Source organism: Lepidochelys olivacea (genome assembly GCF_965140295.1).
Source record: "Lepidochelys olivacea isolate rLepOli2 genome assembly, chromosome: 6".
NCBI classification, from domain to species: Eukaryota; Metazoa; Chordata; order Testudines; family Cheloniidae; genus Lepidochelys; species Lepidochelys olivacea.
Genome location: NC_140416.1, coordinates 102,597,574 through 102,617,817, shown reverse-complemented (window position 1 = coordinate 102,617,817; position 20,244 = coordinate 102,597,574). Strand labels below are relative to the sequence as shown.

The 20,244-nt window shown below is 34.0% G+C and overlaps 1 protein-coding gene across 3 annotated transcripts in view; it reads right to left on the bottom strand.

Annotated features, from left to right (window-relative positions):
- The window catches only part of PAPOLA (poly(A) polymerase alpha), a 96,165-nt gene that overhangs the window by 48,496 nt on the left and 27,425 nt on the right, over positions 1 to 20,244 (bottom strand). For 2 of the 3 annotated variants that reach the window (XM_084632382.1, XM_084632381.1), the window contains exons 2-13: positions 18,938 to 19,111; positions 18,224 to 18,290; positions 16,612 to 16,693; positions 15,939 to 16,048; positions 15,505 to 15,558; positions 14,010 to 14,121; positions 10,870 to 10,959; positions 10,626 to 10,764; positions 8,918 to 8,990; positions 7,143 to 7,263; positions 6,068 to 6,152; positions 829 to 882 (exon numbers count right to left, since the gene is read on the bottom strand). In XM_084632382.1, coding sequence (XP_084488508.1) covers positions 829 to 882; positions 6,068 to 6,152; positions 7,143 to 7,263; positions 8,918 to 8,990; positions 10,626 to 10,764; positions 10,870 to 10,959; positions 14,010 to 14,121; positions 15,505 to 15,558; positions 15,939 to 16,048; positions 16,612 to 16,693; positions 18,224 to 18,290; positions 18,938 to 19,111 — 1,161 coding nt within the window. Of the gene's footprint in view, positions 1 to 828; positions 883 to 6,067; positions 6,153 to 6,175; positions 6,853 to 7,142; positions 7,264 to 8,917; positions 8,991 to 10,625; positions 10,765 to 10,869; positions 10,960 to 14,009; positions 14,122 to 15,504; positions 15,559 to 15,938; positions 16,049 to 16,611; positions 16,694 to 18,223; positions 18,291 to 18,937; positions 19,112 to 20,244 lie in introns of those variants that run through there. The other variant, XM_084632383.1, reaches the window with a different exon arrangement.

Genomic DNA, 20,244 nt, shown 5'->3' with positions numbered 1-20,244 from the left:
CAATATCTGGAAATACCAAGAAACTAAATACTCGGCCAGACAAGCTCACTCCAGACAAATATCCTAATATTACTTTCCAACAAAGCCATGTAGCTTTGTTCAGTGGAATTCCACATCATCTTTTCTTGAAGTCATGACGACCTTGTCCAAATTGCCTGTGCCCAAAATGACATCAACAATGAAAGGTTTTCCTGGGTGTAGTAATTAAGTTACTATGCATTGGTAAGTCTTCAGAAATCAAATAATACCCTAGCCAGGAAAGGCTGAAGGCAGAAAATTGAGAGAGGAATGAATTTGTATTCAGATTAAGGTTTTTTGGATTTTTTAAAAAGCTATTTTACTCTAATGCCTAAACATGTGAAAAAAAAAGATGTATCTTTTGAAGATTCAACACCTCCGCTGCTTCAACTAAGGTGAGAGAACTCAAATATCGGAGAACCCCGAATAAAAAACAGAGGAGAGGGAATGAGATCTAGCTATTCAGGCCTTCTCCATACATCATAAAACTCAAGGTAATATCTTTTTAAACCTTTGCAGGTCCTTTTAAATAGAGTACTGCAGCCAATAATATCCTCCTTCATTCTGTTTCCTTAATGAATTTCTGGATTAATGAAAGAGAGCAACATTATTAATTGTCTTCATCTATTTAATTCCAGAGCACAGAATCTTCACCCACGACAATGTTTTAGACCCATCAGGCACTGGGATTTCTACCCAGAATTTTTTCCGTAATATATGTATTACTTGTTCATTTACATCTCAGGTTGGTTGGATAAAATTATTTTGTAATTTGAGGAATTAAAAACCCCCAGCATGCATGATACTCACCATTCTAGTCGCTGTTTTTCTGTTGGTGCACTTGCTAGAAGTACAATGTAATGCCTTTGAAGATAAAGACAACAGGCTATTCTATTTATGTCTGACACTGGACATTCACAGTTATTAACATCCTTATTAGTTTAAGCTACAAATGCAGACAGAAGAATAAAATAAAGAGCTTAAACAATCTACAAGAGGCTGCAGAGGAGTCTGGTATTAACAGATATTTTTTCAAAAAAAAAATTCAACTCACATTGACGTCCACAGCTGCATTAATATCAACAAAAGGGTAATAAATGCATGGCAGTGCAGTAGCTCTTAAGCCAGAATCTCAACTAAGTGCGACTATGACTTAAATCGCCAATTGCAGAATGCTACTCACTTTGTGGAAGCAAAAGAAATAAAAATAAAAACCAAATATTCAGAGTGCAGCCATCTGGTGTTTTCGTCACAATTATCTTTTTCTCAAGACATAGCTAGATGACTGGTTTGACACACTGGTTTGAGTATTTTATCAAAAAGGTAAATATAGCGATGAAAGGTAATACAAGTATTGCCAACTTTAAGAGGTTTTCCAAACAATTTTTCCTGAAGCCTCCTAAAGTGTCTTTCCTCTCCCCATTAATCAGAGGCTTCAGGATTTACTCTAGAATAATCTACTATACTCACAGATTTTCAATATATTGAGTCAAAAATCTCTAACTGCATAAAAATCCAAAATATTTTTAATGAAGGAAGAACTAGAACAGTTAAACTCAAGGGAGGTGGATGGGCAAGGGAACCTCATTTAAAGACAAGGAATGAATTAAATTTTGGTTATTTTTTAAAAGATTAATGGAATAATAATTTCAAGAAGATCTTGTAAAATGATCTCAAAAGCTGCACTCTACATGCCTAAGACCTAAACCTGCAAAGATTTGGACAGGTAAATTTATACACTGAATAGGATTACTCACTGTGTAAAATTAATGCATACCTAAACCTTTTCCAGATTGGGGCCTAATTTTTTAAGGCCAGTAAGATTAGGAGCTATATCATAGTGTATTTCATGGTTACACACAGATTTATTTATCCACTATCTTAAAAAAAAACCAAAATACAAAACCTTCTGTCCAGAAAATTGCAAGGTCAGTAATAGTGAAACATTGTGATACAATTCCGCAAAATTGTAGGAAAACTTGCAAGTCCACAAGTCACTAGAAAAGTAACTCAAAACCAACAGATTAATCAATATGCACACACATACCTTACCTAGGTCTAAGGGGGAAAATGGACTAAAGTATTCTGGACTAATAGAATTCAAAGGCTTGTACTTTAAGAAACGAAAGGGGGAAGGGAGGAAGAAATTTATTTTCTTTTAAAAGTGGCTAAAATGAAATTTTACTATAAGATTCATTTGGTTATGTTAATATTATCATGAAGCACCTGATGCAAAGAAATGTTCTGTCTTAGTAAAACAATTTTATCAGTTTTTTAAAAAATACTTGAGAAACCACTAATAAGTCGTTTAAATTCCACAGAACTAAAATATTACTTAAAAATGTGCAGTGTCACAGTTACAGACAACAATTGATTCTTTTCAGAGTGCTGTTCCATGAATTCAGCAATGTTATTGCACCCAAATTCATGCACCTGAAGCAGAAAATAAGGGTCTTTTAAATATTACTACTACATTATCTGACTTTATACTCTTATGTAATTTTAATACCAATTCCGCTTAATGAGCACTAGATTTTTTAAATTTTTCTACTTGACACACCAACAGGATCTCTCACAATGGGAAATGAACCTTAGTAGTAAAAGATTTTTATAGTGAAGTGGACATACTTCTAGGTATTTAAAAACATTAATTTTCTAGTGATTAACAAAGCTGCTCTTCAAAGGAGCTTTAAAGGCTTTTAAGAACAATTCTATGAAAACAGCTTGATAAATCTAAAATCCTTGATTGGTTAGTGAAGGATGCTTCATATTCCGATTATAAATCTCTTAAACAATTAAACCATCGTTACTGAAATCAGGATTTTAAATAAACTCAAGTCTATTAACTGTCCTTGTTTAGACAGGGTCAGTGAACGCAGATTGGAATTGAAGAGGAGGAGAAGGAAGGGAAATCAAGATAACCAGGATTTTGTGATTTTTAAGGAAGGATTTTGTGTTGCATAGCAGGGTGAGAAATAATTTAATCACAGGATATCGAGTATTTCCAGCTTTCCAGTGAGAGAGTATTAGTTTCTAGCCACTGGTGCTTCACAAAACATTGGATCTTAAAAGTTGTCATGGGTCCTATGACTAATAGCAAGTAACATCTTATTGTAATTGTCAATCCCTGATTTTCTTACATAATTCTTTTAACTTTACAGTGTCTTTGGTGCTTTACCATGAGGTTAGAAGAAAATAATAATCCAGCTATTACAACAATTTTTTAGCAGTGACACCACTATTGGGAAGTACAGTATATACCTTTCAGAAACATTTGAGTTTTCCTCCATTATGCCTCTTCCTGAGCAATTTTTTAAAAATCAAGACTACTGAATGAGAATTTAGTGAACTGCACTCCATTTTAAATATCCATAATCACATAAAAAGCCAAAAGCCATATATCCTGTTGTGCCTCTTTTATTCAGAATGTTTTGGAAAAAATATTGTAATGAACAATTGAGGGTACCGATCTGGACTTGCCTACTTTAAATAAGGTTTCTCCAAATCTAGGTTTAGTTATATTGAGTTAATAAATGTAAAGTCTTATTATGTGCACAAGATATATTAGTAAGTAAAGTACTCCTTTAAAGTTTCCTTTTTTTTTTATTTACTACAACTGATTTTGTTTACTGAAGTTTGTACAATGTGTTTAAAGTCATTGTATATGGAGAGTATTTTATTACCACACAGTTTTTATTTTTAAACGCTAATATGGAAAGAGTCCATCACTTTTGTCATGTAACTACATTCAGATGTTACACCATGTTGGTAACTTTTTGTTTGTTAATTTTTGTATGAGCACACCAGATGTGATGTTTTCTGTTGTCTCCTTAACACAGTTCTCCCATCTAGAAAATGGAAACAGTAACAAGTGCAAACAGCCTGAACTCTGGTCTCTCAAATTTGAAGTATTGGCAACTATTCAGACAAATCAGACAATCTTTTCTATTTTGAATCCCCTGCAATGCAGGATATATAGTAACCCCCGAAGTTCTCTAGAATATTTGGAATTCACTTAAATTAAACAATCATTTGAGAGAAATTAACTGTCTATTCTGCTGCTGATGTATTGTTTACCAAGGTAATTCTCATTAATAGTGATACACATTTAAAATCTATGCATTTATGGGGTAAGAGTCAAACAGATTTGATATTATTTTAAAAGGTGAACTTCAAGGCAGGAACCATGTCATCTTGTGTCTTGTAGAGCACCAAACATTTTAAAGTTTCAGCAATAAGAGGTTTGAACTGTACAAGGATAATAACCAAGGCTGAAAGAAATCTAGTTTTTAGATCAAAAGGTTTGGCCAAAGTAGCACAAGTTTCTTATTATTATTTCTTATTATTACTGATAATGCATTTGTATTTAGAGTTATTAAAAGTGACTAATCAAAGTTTTAAAAGACTAATATTTTTCTTTTATACATTGTAATTACTACTTTCAAAGTCCTCCCAATTCTGAATATTAATAGGCTTCCATGTACCATTCCATTGTCAAGAAATTAGGAAGTCAGTCATTTTAAGTAGAACCTACAAAGCTTGTGCACTCACTGCTTGCAGTGACTACATCCACTGCTATGTTGCTGTAATTACTGATGCCGATGCACATGCCAGGATATAAAACTATATTAAATAGGTCTTATTTCAAGTCAACTCAGCCCTGTTAGTGTCGGTTACCTTCAAAACTGGGAGAGAGCATTTGGCAAACTGAAAGGGGATATACTTTCAGCCTTTTTAGAGGGCAGTGCTAACAACAACACAAGAGTGAAAACAAAAATTCACTTTCTAAAAAATGAAGTCACCTTACAGTGTCCATTAAAAGCTTTCAAATTGAATCTCCAAGATACAACATAAAAGCTGTTCAGGTGTTTTAAAGCTTTTATCATCCAAAAGATACAGAAACAAAACACAGACACATTATGATGGTCATCAGTCTTTTTTTTAATGGGGGAAAACTGTATATTTCAATCTTGTTTAGATTAATACATAACCACCCAAAACAGGAACAAAACTGTAGAAAATATTTAATCTTAACTCCAAAAGTGGGTCTCCAACAAAATTGAGGGCAAATAAAATGTAGTCCATATATTTTAATAATCTGTATTTATTATAAATTACATTTTTCAGCAAATCCAGTATACATTTAAACAAGCTTCTCCCCTACAACCACAACATACCAGTAGGAACCCTTAAAATGTCAGTTAAACCTCAAGAATTCATTTCCTAGATTTCTCTTAAAAATAAATGTTTAAGGATAAAAATTCTGCAAACTTTTCCCTAATGTAACGACATTACACGGCAGTTAGAAATAAACTAGCTGCAATAAAGATGAATATATTCTGAAGCCTTGATCAGCTTTATTTCTTACTGAGGAAAAACTAGTAAAAACTTTAGTCGATTGAGCTGCCAAATGTACTAAAGGATATATTTTATTATTAAAATGTATGTTGTTTACCATTATGGTAAAAGAAATGCATCTTTCTAGTGGAACAGTTTTAAATATCTACTTTCTCGGGCTAATTTCCTCAAAAAATATTTTGTTTGTGGAGAGGCAGACTTCATTTTACTTGACTTGATTTTGGGTTCTATCAACAATAGCAGCTCACTACCACCACCTGGAACATTCACCAATTGGTCAAACCAACTTCTAACTCAAGTATCCTAGTTTTAACCTACTAATTCTATAGCTCTCCAGTAACGTTCTGCATATCTGATCATAGTCTATTAGGGTGATCAATTATACTATGGAAAAGAAAAAAAGCAGTATAATTATGTTATTTAAGTCTCTTTCCTATAAAAAATGAAAGTACTGCAAAACTGATCTCAAAATTAACCAGGAGAAAAACCCTTCAACAAAACGGAGAACTTTCAAGTTTTTCTTTTTTAATTTTATTTTAAGGATATAGCACTTTAAAGGTTTCTAATGGAAGTGTTCAACCATACTTAATGCTACTGATGCAAGTGCCTGTCTATAAAGTACCATTTTTTTTTTTTTTTTTTGTAAATGATAAGAAACTTAAACATGTCTGCCATGCCATAAAATACATACTTGTACTTTTGAAAGAAGTTTGGAGCTTCAAAAAGTTTGGACCACTCTGCCTTACTCAGCAAAATTTCATCTGTGATAGCAAGACCTGAATTATAAAAACACATTTAAATCCTTTTCACACAGTTGATCCACACCAAGTATCCACAAAAACAGTCCATAAACTAAACAAAGGTTATTTCAAGTTAACTGCTAATTTGCTCTTTTTTAATCCAATGGTCGTCTCATCCAACAAACTTTGCTCCCAGTGGTATTTTATATGTATCGTCATCAGCTACTCAGTGTGTGTTGTTACAAAGTTTCTTAGAAGCTTAATTGGACCAGACTATTGTATTGCAAAGCTCTACTACACCACCAGAGAATTTTATTCTCTTCTGGTTCTTGTTCACTTTCCTGGAATAAGGCTGAACATGCCGCAGAGGAAATGTGCTAAACCCACGAAGGAAAGGAAAAGGTTTTCCTTATAGGGCTTAAATCCTCTTTGGGATGAGGGTTACGTGTTGGGACAGATGACTGTTAGAAATGGGAAAGTGAGCACAACATCCTGATGAGAATTATCAGTATTTCCCCATGTGCATCAAGGCCTTGCCTGGCCAAGACTGTCTCAGTAAATGTCCTTTGACTGTCAGAAGGTTTAACTCAACTGAGGCAAGGTACCATTCTCCTCATTTGCTTAAACAGCTAAGCATCCTGCCTCCTTAGCACCACTAGCACATGCCAGCAAAGACGACAGAATTGCACTGTAGTCCTCCACATGGTAATGCAGACTGTAAGACCACTGGAACAGCCTAGAAAGAACCAATTGTCAGGGTATGATTCCCACTTACAGAGAATGCTACTTTCCAATTAATAATGATCAATTTCTGGAAGGAAGAAATGGATTATTTATAAATATTTATAAATATCCATTAAATTTCCAAGTTACAGACAAAATATGAAGTAAAGAAGACTGACTGATTCAGTTGCTTTAGGAAGGATGCTTGTTGTCGTCAACTAATTATTCCAAAACAATGTTGTGCCTATGATGGAATTATTTTAAAGTCTTTTGGAATATATAAGAGCATAAGATAATACTTACCTTGTTTAAACTCCTCAACCATGACCATCCGTGTAGAAACGGACACATTGTAGGTAGAGTTCTGCTGTGGGTATGCTGGTGTAATTATAGGCATAAGATGGTACCTATCACTGGGATTTACCTATATATAACAACAGCCAATCAGTTTTCTTCAAGCACACACAAAATAAAAAAATTTGGAATTCTCTCTTTGCTAAAATGAATCTTAAATTCCAATGTAACAAATGAGATCTTAGTATACAAATTAGACTGAACAACTGTGCACAGAAGTGGAGAATACTCAAGGATAACATCTTGTCTGCATATTCCTACAAGTAAATTACATTGTGGAAGTTATTCCAAACTCAAATGGAACAGAGAAGATCATAAACTATCAGCATGCCTCACTATCGATACTGGGTAGTTTTAAAAGCTAAAAATACCAACTGAAATAGATAAGTGGTGAATTTATTATTACATCTGCAATGGAAGCTAGCCTGTGATCATACTGAAACACGGGTACCTCATTACCACTTGAGCATCTTGGACACCTTCAGAGAAACAGCTGTGTTGAGACCCTTTGAAATATGATGTCTGATTTATTCCTATAACACTACTGAAAATAAAGAGCCAGTCTAAGAGGAAAGGCTCTGGGCATCCTGAGGGAAGTAGCTCTTGTGTTAACATATCCTTTATTAAAAAACAGCACATGGGGAAATAAAAGAAGGAAACAGCAAAGACAAAATCACATTTAAATAACGTTAAGCTAGTGATCTTGTGTTTTGTCAGGTTGTAAATTTGAAGTTAAGGTTCAAACCCTGTCCTTAACTTACCCTGTTTTGTTTAGTTACTACAGCACATATGGTTCGTAACATCACACACTGACCTCAAACCCCTACAACAGGAACAATAGGGTGACTTAAGAACATTGTTTTAATCTTACTTTACATCACAACCCAGACGTTATTTAAATGTAGACTTTTGTCAAAGCAAGCGGAAAATGTATTTAAAAACATAGGTCATGCAGTACAGCTTTCAAGCCTATTGTGCTCACACTGGCTCCCCCCCCCCCCCAAAGATGAACCGTAAGAACATTTCACTATTGGTGAAATAGTACATTTCCTATTTGACAATACCCCCTATTTACACCTTAAATAATAATGGTTTTATGTTTAGCATAGGATGTTACTCTGAGTCCTTACACGTTTTTCAACTTTTAAAGTGAAAAATATAAATCATGAAGATGCTACGAAGTAGAGAGGTCAAAATTATGGTAACTGAAAGAAAGGCAAAGTTAGTTTTATTTATTTATTTATTTAATATTTGTATTCCCCTTTGGTCCAAAACACAAAGGACATATTATTGCAAAATTTACAACAAATGTACCACAGCAGTTAAAATACAATTTTGAAAATAAGTTAATCACCCAGACAGTGAAATGTCATAAAGAAGTGTGATCTATGTTCTAACAAATTGCTTTAGTGTATGTATCTATTTATATAAAAATTGTACAGGGAGCATTTAGCAAGCATTTATTTAGATCACTTACTGCTGAAGTTGGACAAAAAGCACAGTTACTAAAAAATCTGGAGTTTAGATGTAGTTTACAGAATGTGAACTAATTATGTTCTGCACAGTATGGAAGAATTATAGATGAAGTTACCAGAAAGAAAATGTAATATCCACACATTAAGTTCATTTATAATCTAAAAATAAAGTGTCCCTGGGTTTCTTTAAGCAGTTGATTTACTCTACTGTACAGTGTAATTTATACTGGGAAAAAATAATACACTAACCCTTGGGTCCCATACAGGCAAATTAAGATTGCATTCTTCTGGCTGTTTCAATAGCACTGGATTTGGCCATTCCCTGTTTAAAAAGATTGTAGCACTGAATAAGACTAATGGACATAATGACTTATTCTGTAAAACACACAATACTTTTGAATGTGATCCTTCTTCATTTTGCCCTCCTGGCACAGCATCAGATGATTTTTTTTTCTCTCTTGAAGTCAAGTCAGTCTACTGTTGGTTTTTAGTAGCTGAGCTAACGACTTTACATGGATTTATAACAATTTGCTCCAATGCATCAGCACAAAGCAGTTTGTGCCTCTTAATTAAGGGAATGAAAAAAACAAGTAGCTGTAAAGCAAACTTCTTTAAATTGCTCTTCAAATATACTCAGACTTTAAGGTCAGAAGGGACCATCCTGATCATCTAGTCTGACCTGCACATTGCAGGCCACAAAACCTTGACCACTCTTGTAATAGACGCATAACCTCTGGCTGAATTACTGAAGGAATCACCTCTGCAAAGATGTACTACTAATTCTGTCTTCATGCTAGTTCTGTTCATCGACAATCTAGAGAAGAAACTATCAGTTGTGACTATGGTACACTGCTGTATGATTAGTTACTATGAACTACATGCATTAAATTTAAAGGTTTTTCCCATCCAGATTATTTAAGAAAAAGCATGCCGAATGAAACACTTTCTAAATGAAATGCAACACTTCTTCTCTTCAAGATGCCCTTAACCCTACAGAACACCGCCAATTAAGAAGTACATTTAATAGTCTAATAGCCACCAACTAGGTTTTCTTTAAATTAGTATTATAAAAATGAGAGTTACCTGCAATGGGGTTTTGCAATATTTGTGCATTATGCTCTTGGGCACGGCACATGATCAACAGTTTTTAAAGTCCTCACATAAAACTGGCAATGCATATGCTTTGAGTGTACAGTACCCTATAAAAAGGGGGTTTCAATCAATCTGCTGAATCAGCATCATGTGACATGAGGTCAACAACTTTCTATTTAGGAATCAACCCCCTAAAAATACTAGAGACTATGAAGCCACGGACTTTCAGAAAAAGTGAACAGTAATAATGATCTTCATGTTAGCAAGTTAAAGCAGACATGCTGAATTTAGTATCTAGTTGTCATTTTGTACAAGGATTTTAGAAAGTCTCCCTCGACATCTCACACGAGGGAACACATAGCTCAAGGTTACAGATACAACCCTTCTGGAAAATTTTAGGCAACTATTCTCTGCAAGTTACATGTTTTGCCAAATTTACTTTGCATTTTAATGAACAATCCCCTTGCATACTACCACCATTCCTTTAATGTCTCAGAATATACAATAATTCTTCAACATTTTCGTGCTCTTTCTGATTTAGGACTATGCAAGGGTCACATCTGAAAAGTAACAGAGGTCCTGAGTTACCACAAATGTTTTAAAACCTTCCAGTTAAAAATCTGCAAAATTTTGTTGTGTTTGTGGTTTTTTAAAAGGCTAAACAGTAGTATGTCATATAACCTTTAACAAAAGGCTATGTTGTCTAGCTCATCAGATAACACAATTCACTAACACGGAGGCAGCAATATACTTTGTAAACTACCAACTTAACCTGACACCAGCTGAAGAAATGCCATAGAAACAAGACTAAAATTCAGTGTCTACAAACAATTTTATTTTAGTGTAATCTAAAATTAAAACATACCATTTAGAAAATACCAAGAAAAATTTATGTACAAGAGTTGATGCTATTGCATTTGGATAAAGCTGGCAAGTTCTTGCTACTAACATAGCCCAGGAAACACCACCAAGGAAACCTAGTATATTGGAATAGATGTTGTGGCCTGTTGATGCAGGGGGGAAAAAGACAGAAGAAGAGAGTTAGTCATCATCATCAGTTGTCACTGATAAGAATTTATCGAGAACCTGTTTTCTGAGACTAAACTTACGTTTTGCCCACAGTTTGATAGCTCTCAGTGTTAACCTGAAGTTGTCGATGTTTGGTACTAGATGTAAAATTTCATCGGTTACCCTGCAACCTGGCCAACAGAAAGCACCTGTTACCTCTAATGGTTAACGATAAAGAATCTGCCCTCACCCCACCTTCAAATCTAACAAAGATCAGCACAACAAGAAATTACATTTCACACTTGGCTCACTTATGTTTTGAATGTGAAAATGGTGTTTGCTTTTAATATATTTTCATATGCTTTTTATTATGTTGTACAGCAGCAGCATTTTGGGGAAGAAAGGATAATTCATATAAAAATTAGGGCTGTCAATTAATCGCAGTTAACTCACGCAATTAACTCAAAAAATTAATCACACTTAATCACAGCTGTAATTGCACTTTTAAAGAATAGAATACCAACTGAAATTTTGGAAGTTTTTCTACATTTTCAAATAAATTGATTTCAATTACACCACAGAATACACAGTATACAGTGCTCGCTTTATATTATTTTTTATTACTAATATTTGCACTGTAAAAATGATAAAAGTGTTATTCAATTCACCTACTACAAGTACTGTAGTGCAATCTCTATCATAAAATCGCAACTTACAAATGTAGATGTTGTTGTTACATAACTGCACTCAAAAACAAAACAATGTAAAACTTCAGAGCCTACCAGTCTACTCAGTCCTACTTCTTGTTCAGCCAATCGCTAAGACAGGCAAGTTTGTTTACATTTATGGGAGATAATGCTGCCTGCTTCTTATTTACGTCACCATAAAGTGAGAACAGGTGTTCGCATGGGCGTTTTGTAGCCGGCATTGCAAGGTATTTTACGTGCCAGATATGCTAAACATTCGTATGTCCCTTCATGCTTCGGCCATCATTCCAGAGGACATGCTTCCATGCTGATGACGCTCATTAAAAATAATACGTTAATTAAATTTGTGATTGAACACCTTATATAGTAGTCTTGGATGATGACTCAGCACATGTTCATTTTAAGAACACTTTCGCTGTAGATTTGACAAAACACAAGGACTGTACCAATGTGAGATTTCTAAAGATAGCTACAGCACGTGACCCAAGGTTTAAAAAACTGAAGTGCCATCCAAAATCTGAGAGGGACGAGGTGTGGAGCATTCTTTCAGAACTCTTAAAAGAGCAAAATTGCAGAAACTACAGAATCCAAACCACCAAAAAAAGAAAATCAACCTTCTGCTGGTGGCATCTGACTCAGGTGATGAAAATGAACATGCGTCAGTCCGCACTGCTTTGGATTGTTTTCAAGCAGAACCAGTCATCAGCATGGATGCCTGTCCTCTGGAATGGTGGTTGAAGCACAAAGGGACATATGCTAAACATTCGTATCTGGCACGTAAATACCTTGCAATGCTGGCTACAAAACTCCCATGTGAACGCCTGTTCTCACTTTCAGGTGACATTGTGAACAAGAAGCGGGCAGCATCATCTACTGCAAATGTAAACAAACTTGTTTTTCTGAGCAATTGCCTGAACAAGAAATAGGACTGAGTGGACTTATAGGCTCTAAAGTTTTACATTGTTTTGTTTATGAATGCAGTTATTTTTTGTACATAATTCTATATTTGTAAGCTCAACTTTCATGATAAAGAGATTATACTACAGTATTTGTATTAGGTGAATTGAAAAAACACTTTTTGATTTTTACAGGGCAAATATTTGTAATCAAAAATAAAAATACAAAGTACACTTTGTATTCTGTGTTGTAATTAAATTAATGTATTTGAAAATGTTAAAAACATCCAAAAATAAATGGTATTATACTATTGTTTAACAGTGCGATTTATTGCACTATTCATTTTTTTAATCGCTTGACAGCCCTAATAAAAATTAATACAACATACAAAAAGGGTGGTACCTGCATAACAGCAGTGTACAAACACAACAGAAATATGAAGAACAGAGATGTTGCACACAGACTTCTTATAACTAGGACCAGATTTTTATGCAATTCATTGCTACGGAATTTGACATAAAATTGGACTGCAGAATATCAACAACAGTGTTGAAAAATTAAGCTTATAGCCCTGATGGTTGTGAAATCTTCCAAACATGAACCGTTGCAGTGGTGAGTTTGTAAAGGAACAGCATCAAACAGCTCAGAGATATAAACTATACCATTAACTCAATGGAGTACCAACTCTAAAGCTTATGGATGCATTATAGTACTAACTTTAACAGCTTCACCGATTTTAACAAAACTTCTCCAGTTAACGTATGGTGGCAACTATTGCTGTTTAACTCAGGGAGACAGCTAGTTGGTGGGAACCAGGAGTTCAGGGCCCCTTCCCAAGACATTTCACACAAGCAGAAGGCACAATGGTGCTGAAAATTTGAAGGCCAAATAAAACTGACTTCAATAGAACAAGGAATACTGTCCTGATTACATTTTTATTCTGTACTTAACTGAATAAAATGCCTACTTTTTAAATTTACTTGAAGCAGTCAGAAGTTTCAATTTGCCACAGAAACCAAAGAGCCCTCACTTCAGTTTTTATGACTATTTTGTGACAAAACATGTGACCCTGAGTACAGAGTTGCAACACAGTTGCATTATATAAAAATGCAATTTTCATCTACACTTACATTTTGAGATGTCAATGAAAATGCTTATTTCACACCTCAGAAGTTAGATCAACTATAAAAACTTGCCAAATTTACTGAAGGTCTGACAGGACCCGGCAAGTAATCCTGATACTAGATAGCCCTCAAATCAGTAGTGTTTTGACATTCCTATTTTGCCATGGAAGAGACTGCTACATTTATTTATTTCATGTATAAGTGGCTAGTGCTCTTGGTGAGAAATCCACAACCAACCCAATTTCAAGTTTCTAGGCTTTGATGTTTCAGATATGATTTGACAAGAAGGCAAAAGAATCTGACTAACAAAAAGAACAGCCAATTTTTCAAAATGTCATAATAGTATTGGCTTGGACAAGTTACTTTAAATCTTGGCAAGTTGAGCCACCATGAGTTCACTTAAACTTTGCAACTCAGCTACATACCTATTAAACTGCCTCTCCTCCGCACACACCACTTGAAACTAACTTGACAGAGAAATGGATACTTAAAAATTCAAAGTTGTATACATACCGTTAAGACTTCGTATGCATCTAATGTCTAAATTTTTAAGTAGGCTATCATCTCGAAGGTCCAAATCCTCAGGAATAGTTTGCAGTGCTAATCTTGCAAACAAAATATCAATCTAAAAAAATAAAAAAAAAAAAACAAAAATTGACTTTTAACCCTCAATCAAGTTATTTAGTGCATTATTTTAATCAAGTTTTCTACCATGAAGAAAAAGCATTTATTCCCTTTAGGGTAATAAATCTCTTTCCACAAACTAAATGGCCTAAGCCTGAATGTGTTTACCCCTAATAAGTGTTAAAAGAAATGCTCTCAGCATCCGCCCTGCTTCCTATGATATTACCTCAAAGTCAACTCTAGGATGCAAGAAACGACCCAATTCATCTAATCTGAGGTTGAATAGGGAAACCGGTCAGAGTCAGTTTTCCTTGCAGATACTACTGAATTGCAGAAAAGAAGTGAATAATTTGCCTGGCACTGAACTTGCTGAAGCTTACATGTTACTAATTAAGGCTATTGATTTGTCATGGCTATAATTCCCGTGACTTTTAAACTTTTGTTATTTGTTTAAACAGAAAAAAGTCACGGTCTGAAATCCTGGCAAACCATCAAAGTTTGCATGGTTTGTTTAAAAAGACACGAATTTGGCACTATATGTAGTGTCGTGGCATACATATTTTCAGCGTGTTTAAACTGTAAGTATTATTAAATAGATTTGATAAAAGATCTCTGGAGGCAGCAGAGTTGGATTATCATCAATAAAGGAAGCTGATGGGTTGATAGGTGGTCAGAGAGGAGACTACTTTTAAGGGATGTAAACCACTCACTCCTGTTTTTTCAGTAACTAAACTGAAAATACCATACCTAAGATATAAATCTAGCAAACTGTCTTTTACAAAATACTATTTTCTCTGTTTTTAATACATCTTATCTTGATTACAATTGCTTGTGTCAATACAATATCATCCCCTAACAACCAAAAGTCCTGTAATTTGTAAGGAATGGTGCTGAAAGACCATGAATTTCTGGAAATCCCCACCATCTCTGTTAAGAGCCCTAGAAAAAGGCAACCACCACGCGCAAAAAGTTGTGTTTCATTAAAGTAGGTAAGCAGAAAGGGAGAAACCAAAAGACCAAGGCAAAGACAGGAGCTGGCAGTGTTGTTCGTAGTAGAGTGAAAATATTGGGACCAAAAGGATCACCTTAATTTTTGAAGTAATTTTGAGTTTGAAGACTGGACAATTAAGGGTTAATTTTTGCTAGTACTAATTAAAAAAAACCATAATTTTTCATTGACTTGCAGACAAAGAGTACTCTATTAGTACTAATACTTGCAACATTCAAAAGGTAGCTTTGTCTGATCAGCAGTTCACACAAGCAGGGCCCTTGACATATAACTCTAATAAGAATTACACACACATCATGGGGAACCATAGAAGTGTTAACATTTTGATTATGATTATAGTAAAACAAGACTCAAAGACAGCTGGCTAAACCTTACCTCTATCCCATCAAAACACAGTTTGATAACTGGGACAAATGCCTCTTCAACAGCCTGGAAAAATAAACATTCAGTATTATTTTCAACATGGAAAAGAGTATCCACAAATAACACAATGACAAATTTAAATGATTACTTCGGCATTAGAATTTATATTGACATTTCTTCTCCTTCAGACTCAAAATGATTGCAATAAATAGAAGTAACTGACAAAACTTAATACACAATAGAAGTTGGATGCTACCATTTTAATAGATAAGTTGTGGCTATTTTCAGTTCATGTGAACTAAAACCGTGGCGTGAATCTTGTGGGATTTGACTGTAGTCTTTCCTACTCTTAACAGATGTAAACCACTTTTGCTTTACTTATTCTGTTCACTAATTTTACATCATAATTTGTGTCCTAACAACTCTTTGTTAGAGGACCAACATACCCTTAAGTCTTTTACTTCTTCCTGTAGTTTCAGTTTTTCATAAAATGAGGTGAAAAAGTCGCTCCTGTCAACATGCCTTGGTGCAACACATAATGCATCAATATCAGCTCCTAAAACACATGTTCATAAACACCATGAGGCTACAGACACTCTATACAAATACACAGAGAATACTAGCAACAGCCTACAACATAACATTCTAGCAACAAAGGAAAATGCAACAGTCATCCTTCATACAGCTATAATCTAAGTACAAGATATTTCAAGATGTGCTCCAAAAGTAACAATGAATGTGTCTTTTTACAACCACTGGACACATTGAAAATACCTACATATATATCTTTGGTAAGGGAGGTTTACAAAAGTTTTCAGTAACTGTACATTAAAGCCCCGAGAATCCAGATATACCCATTCCTTGTACAAAAAAATTATATGCATCTCTGTGACTTCAGCCCTTCTCCCTCCCAGACCTTGAACAGAAAGGGTTCAAGGTATCTTATTTTGAACTGATTCTCCCTCCTTTTAAGGCATTATATGAAATTACATACTTACCATAGCCACATGATGCTTCAAAACCAAAGTAACATTTCTAATGTCTTACCTATGACATTTTATCAATACTTCATTAGGTCAGATATATAATTTTTTTCATAATTAGCAAGGTAAATTTTACCTTTTGTGTGCACCCCTAGTCGGTAGGATCCAAACGTAAAAATTTTTCCTCCAACATTTTCTATTACGGATTGTGGAAGATTCTAATGGAGCAAATATACAACTAGTTATTTTATAAGCAAAGTATATTCAGACAATGGACAACAGTTACAAGAGAACATAACAATGCAAACAAAAGTAATTCAGAAAATAGATGTTAAATTGCATAGATTAAAGCTTATTCCTGTTAGGATAGTTTGTTCTCATTTTAAATAAATACACCAACACCCAGAAGTTATCCAATCAATTCTAGGTCACAATAATGGAATTTGGTGGCAGACAAAGGTAATAATTTGACACTCAGGAACCATGCATATGACGTGACAAATATATATATACACTATAGTGCTAGAAATTTGATTACACTAGTTGTAATCATTTGGTTACCTGTGAATCAACAGTCAAAAGACAGTTTCTGGACACGGGGTGTTCTGCTTAAGCTTGCTGTAGTAACTTATTTAGCACATTTGAGACAGAGAGGAACTTAGTCTATTGCATAAAGACTGAGGTGTATCTAATCTGGTATGCCTGAAACCATTAATTATGTTTACAATATTATACGGTTATTTCCTTCAACTGTGATTTACTTCTAGGAAACTTACTAAATATAAATGTATCCAAGACAAAAATCATCAACAAGATGGGCAAGTATAATATTTAAAACTACCAAATCCATGCAACCTAAGCTCCACTTGCCAATTTTGGTTTTAAAATAAAAGTGAAAAATGAATGTAAAGGTTTTCCCCTTCTGTTTAATGTGTGAGTAGACATTCACACAAGGAAAATCTAACTATACAGAGAAAACAGTAAAATCAATTACACACGAAGTAAGTTGAAAAAAGACTTTTAGTTATAGTAATCTTTGGTCTTAAATATATTATGTAAAAATTCACATAGAAATGTGATTTTCAAGTTCATATCTCTAAGAACTTGAAAATGAGAGCAGCTTAAAAAAATATGGCCTGACAATTTAAAAGAGTGTTTTAAAAAAATTTAAAAACCTATTATTGCGCTAAGAAAGTAACAATGAAAATAGTAATTAGGTGTCAATTTAAATAAGTTCTGAAGAGTTAAACTTCATAGGAAAAGTTAAAATGGCTCAATGTAAACAATAAGATCTTATATTTTGCTCTACCTATCAAAATATATTTATCTGTCTCAAAAGAACTTTATTACTCCTGACCACAGGTTCAAATGACCAAACAAAACTATGTTGATAATTAAGTTTGAAGTTAAAATTCAGTTTTTAATAAGAATATATAATAAATTCCAATCCCACTTTAGTAGATGAATAGCTCCCCCCTCCGATTTGAAAATTAAGCAGCAGCTAAAGATAAATCTCTCCACATCCATTAACACAGATGTTTCAGTCTTGCACACCTATCTAGTAAGTGTTTACTAGAAGTGACATCAAGAACATCCAGAAAGAAATGAATCTTACTTTTATTTTCTAGTGAGATAAGACTCAACAGATTAAGTGAAATACATCTCTTGAACTAGGAATACATGCTAGAATTATCCTGTATGCAAGAAATTTTAATACAAGTAACTCTACAAGGAAAATACATCCATACCTTGATTTCACTGATTTCCTGTATCCATTCCTTTACCAGATTATTTAACTTCCCCAAAATTAGAATCCTGTATTGATACATGAGAATTCAAAAATAATAAAATTATAGCAAACTAATTGCTTTAAGATTTTGATCACCATTACAATAAAAAGTTAAACAGAGCACATTGGAAGTCTAACAGCAGCAGATCTTATCTGTTTTAATACAGCTACAGAAATGAATACAGTCTGCAAATATTTCCACTATTTTTGTTACTCCAGTTGAACAAACAAATCTCGTAATCTGAGCCAATAAGGGCTCTTTGGTATACATGTATGCATGAACTGTACACACACTTTAAGCGTGTGCTTCCCAAAGATGTGAACTTTCTATCATTTGCTCAGGTTCACATGTTTTTTGCAGTAATGAACAGTAGAAAGACATGCTTCAGAAAGTTTTAACAGGAAATGTATAGAGGAAAGTAAATGGGACTAATACATAAACTAACACTGCCAAATGCAAAGACTAGCCTTAACTTAGGGACACTAAAAAACTGTTAGAGCTCTGCATTCTGAGGGATTTCTCACTGATTCCTACTGTTGAGAAAAAAGAGTCCAGACATTTTCAATAAGGTTAATTATTAATTTTGAAAACTAAATTTAAACATGATTTTTCATTACACTGAAATACTCTTTAAATTAATATTAGAAAGCAACTACTGCAACATTCACTCACCTGCGCTGCAGTTCCTCCTCTTCTTCAAACACACCGAAGGGCTTTAGGGTATCAATTAATTTCTGGGTAAGTAGACAGTCAATCTCCTTGGGGGCAGCCAAACTGATAGGTGAGGTAATGCCATAATGCTTCTGTAGCTGTTGTGTTTGTTGTGATCCCTGGGTTGTAACTGGACTAAAAAATAATTAGATAAAATTACTGTCAGAAACATGAAAGAAAATAGCAGAAGTTGTCATCATCGAATAACCAGCACAAAGACAGATCAATGAAAAAACAGGATAAATCTCTTATTTGCAGCCATTATATCACATAACCAGAATAAGTTGTGACTTTAAGGTGAGTTTATGTAATGGTTTTAATCTACTCTTGATCAAGGTGTGATCGTTACTGTGAAAAGTTACTATAAAATGTCACCTTACTCAGATCTGGTCCCTAAATATTTTGGTTTACAACTAACTTATGTTGATTTTAAAAGTAATGTACATGTCCACCTGTATAATTACATCGATTTTAAAACAATTGTAATTAAACCAGTGCAATTTGCGTGCATGGACAAGGCCGCAGTGATGTTAAGAATGCGAGAAATTTGCCATCAGGAACAGTTTTAAGATGATAATGTATTTCAGAATCAGGGAAAAAAATACAACTTCAGAAGAATTCTAAAAAACAAAATCAAGAACCAATTAATTAAATTTGAGCTGATTATGTAAAACAGTTAATTTAAAAGAAGATCTAGTTTTATTAGATACAGAAATTGTTTGATAATTGACCTATAAAGAAAATCCTGAAATATATAACCATCCTTGAGTGCAGATGACTGAAGTTCCTTAAAAACAGTCATTCAAATTAAAATTAGTGAACAGAATTAATATTTTTGACCAAAAATGGTCATATCTAAAAAACAGAACAATGAGTAGCGAAAAGATGTTTTGACTAAAATATTATTCTCAAGAACACATGAGCAAGACAAACAGCAGCTCAACAGCAGACTTCAGGAACTCTTATTTAGAAGCCAAAAAGTTGACAGGCTACAAGAGGTACACTAACATTTTTGTTAAGTATTTAGCCATCAAATTTCTCTGGATATGATTAACTTCTTCCAGCTTATATTACAGTAAAGTTGACAGCATCCACTAAAGTTAAGTTGCAATATGTTTTCCCTTACAGCCCAGCCCCCATGTTCCCTCCTTTTCCAATGCTCATAACTTGAGAAATGAACGTTTGCATTGAAAGTTTTCCTTGGTTCACTTCAGCACAAGTTAATTTTTGAAACAGTAAGCTAAATGTTTGGGAAATGTTGTTACACA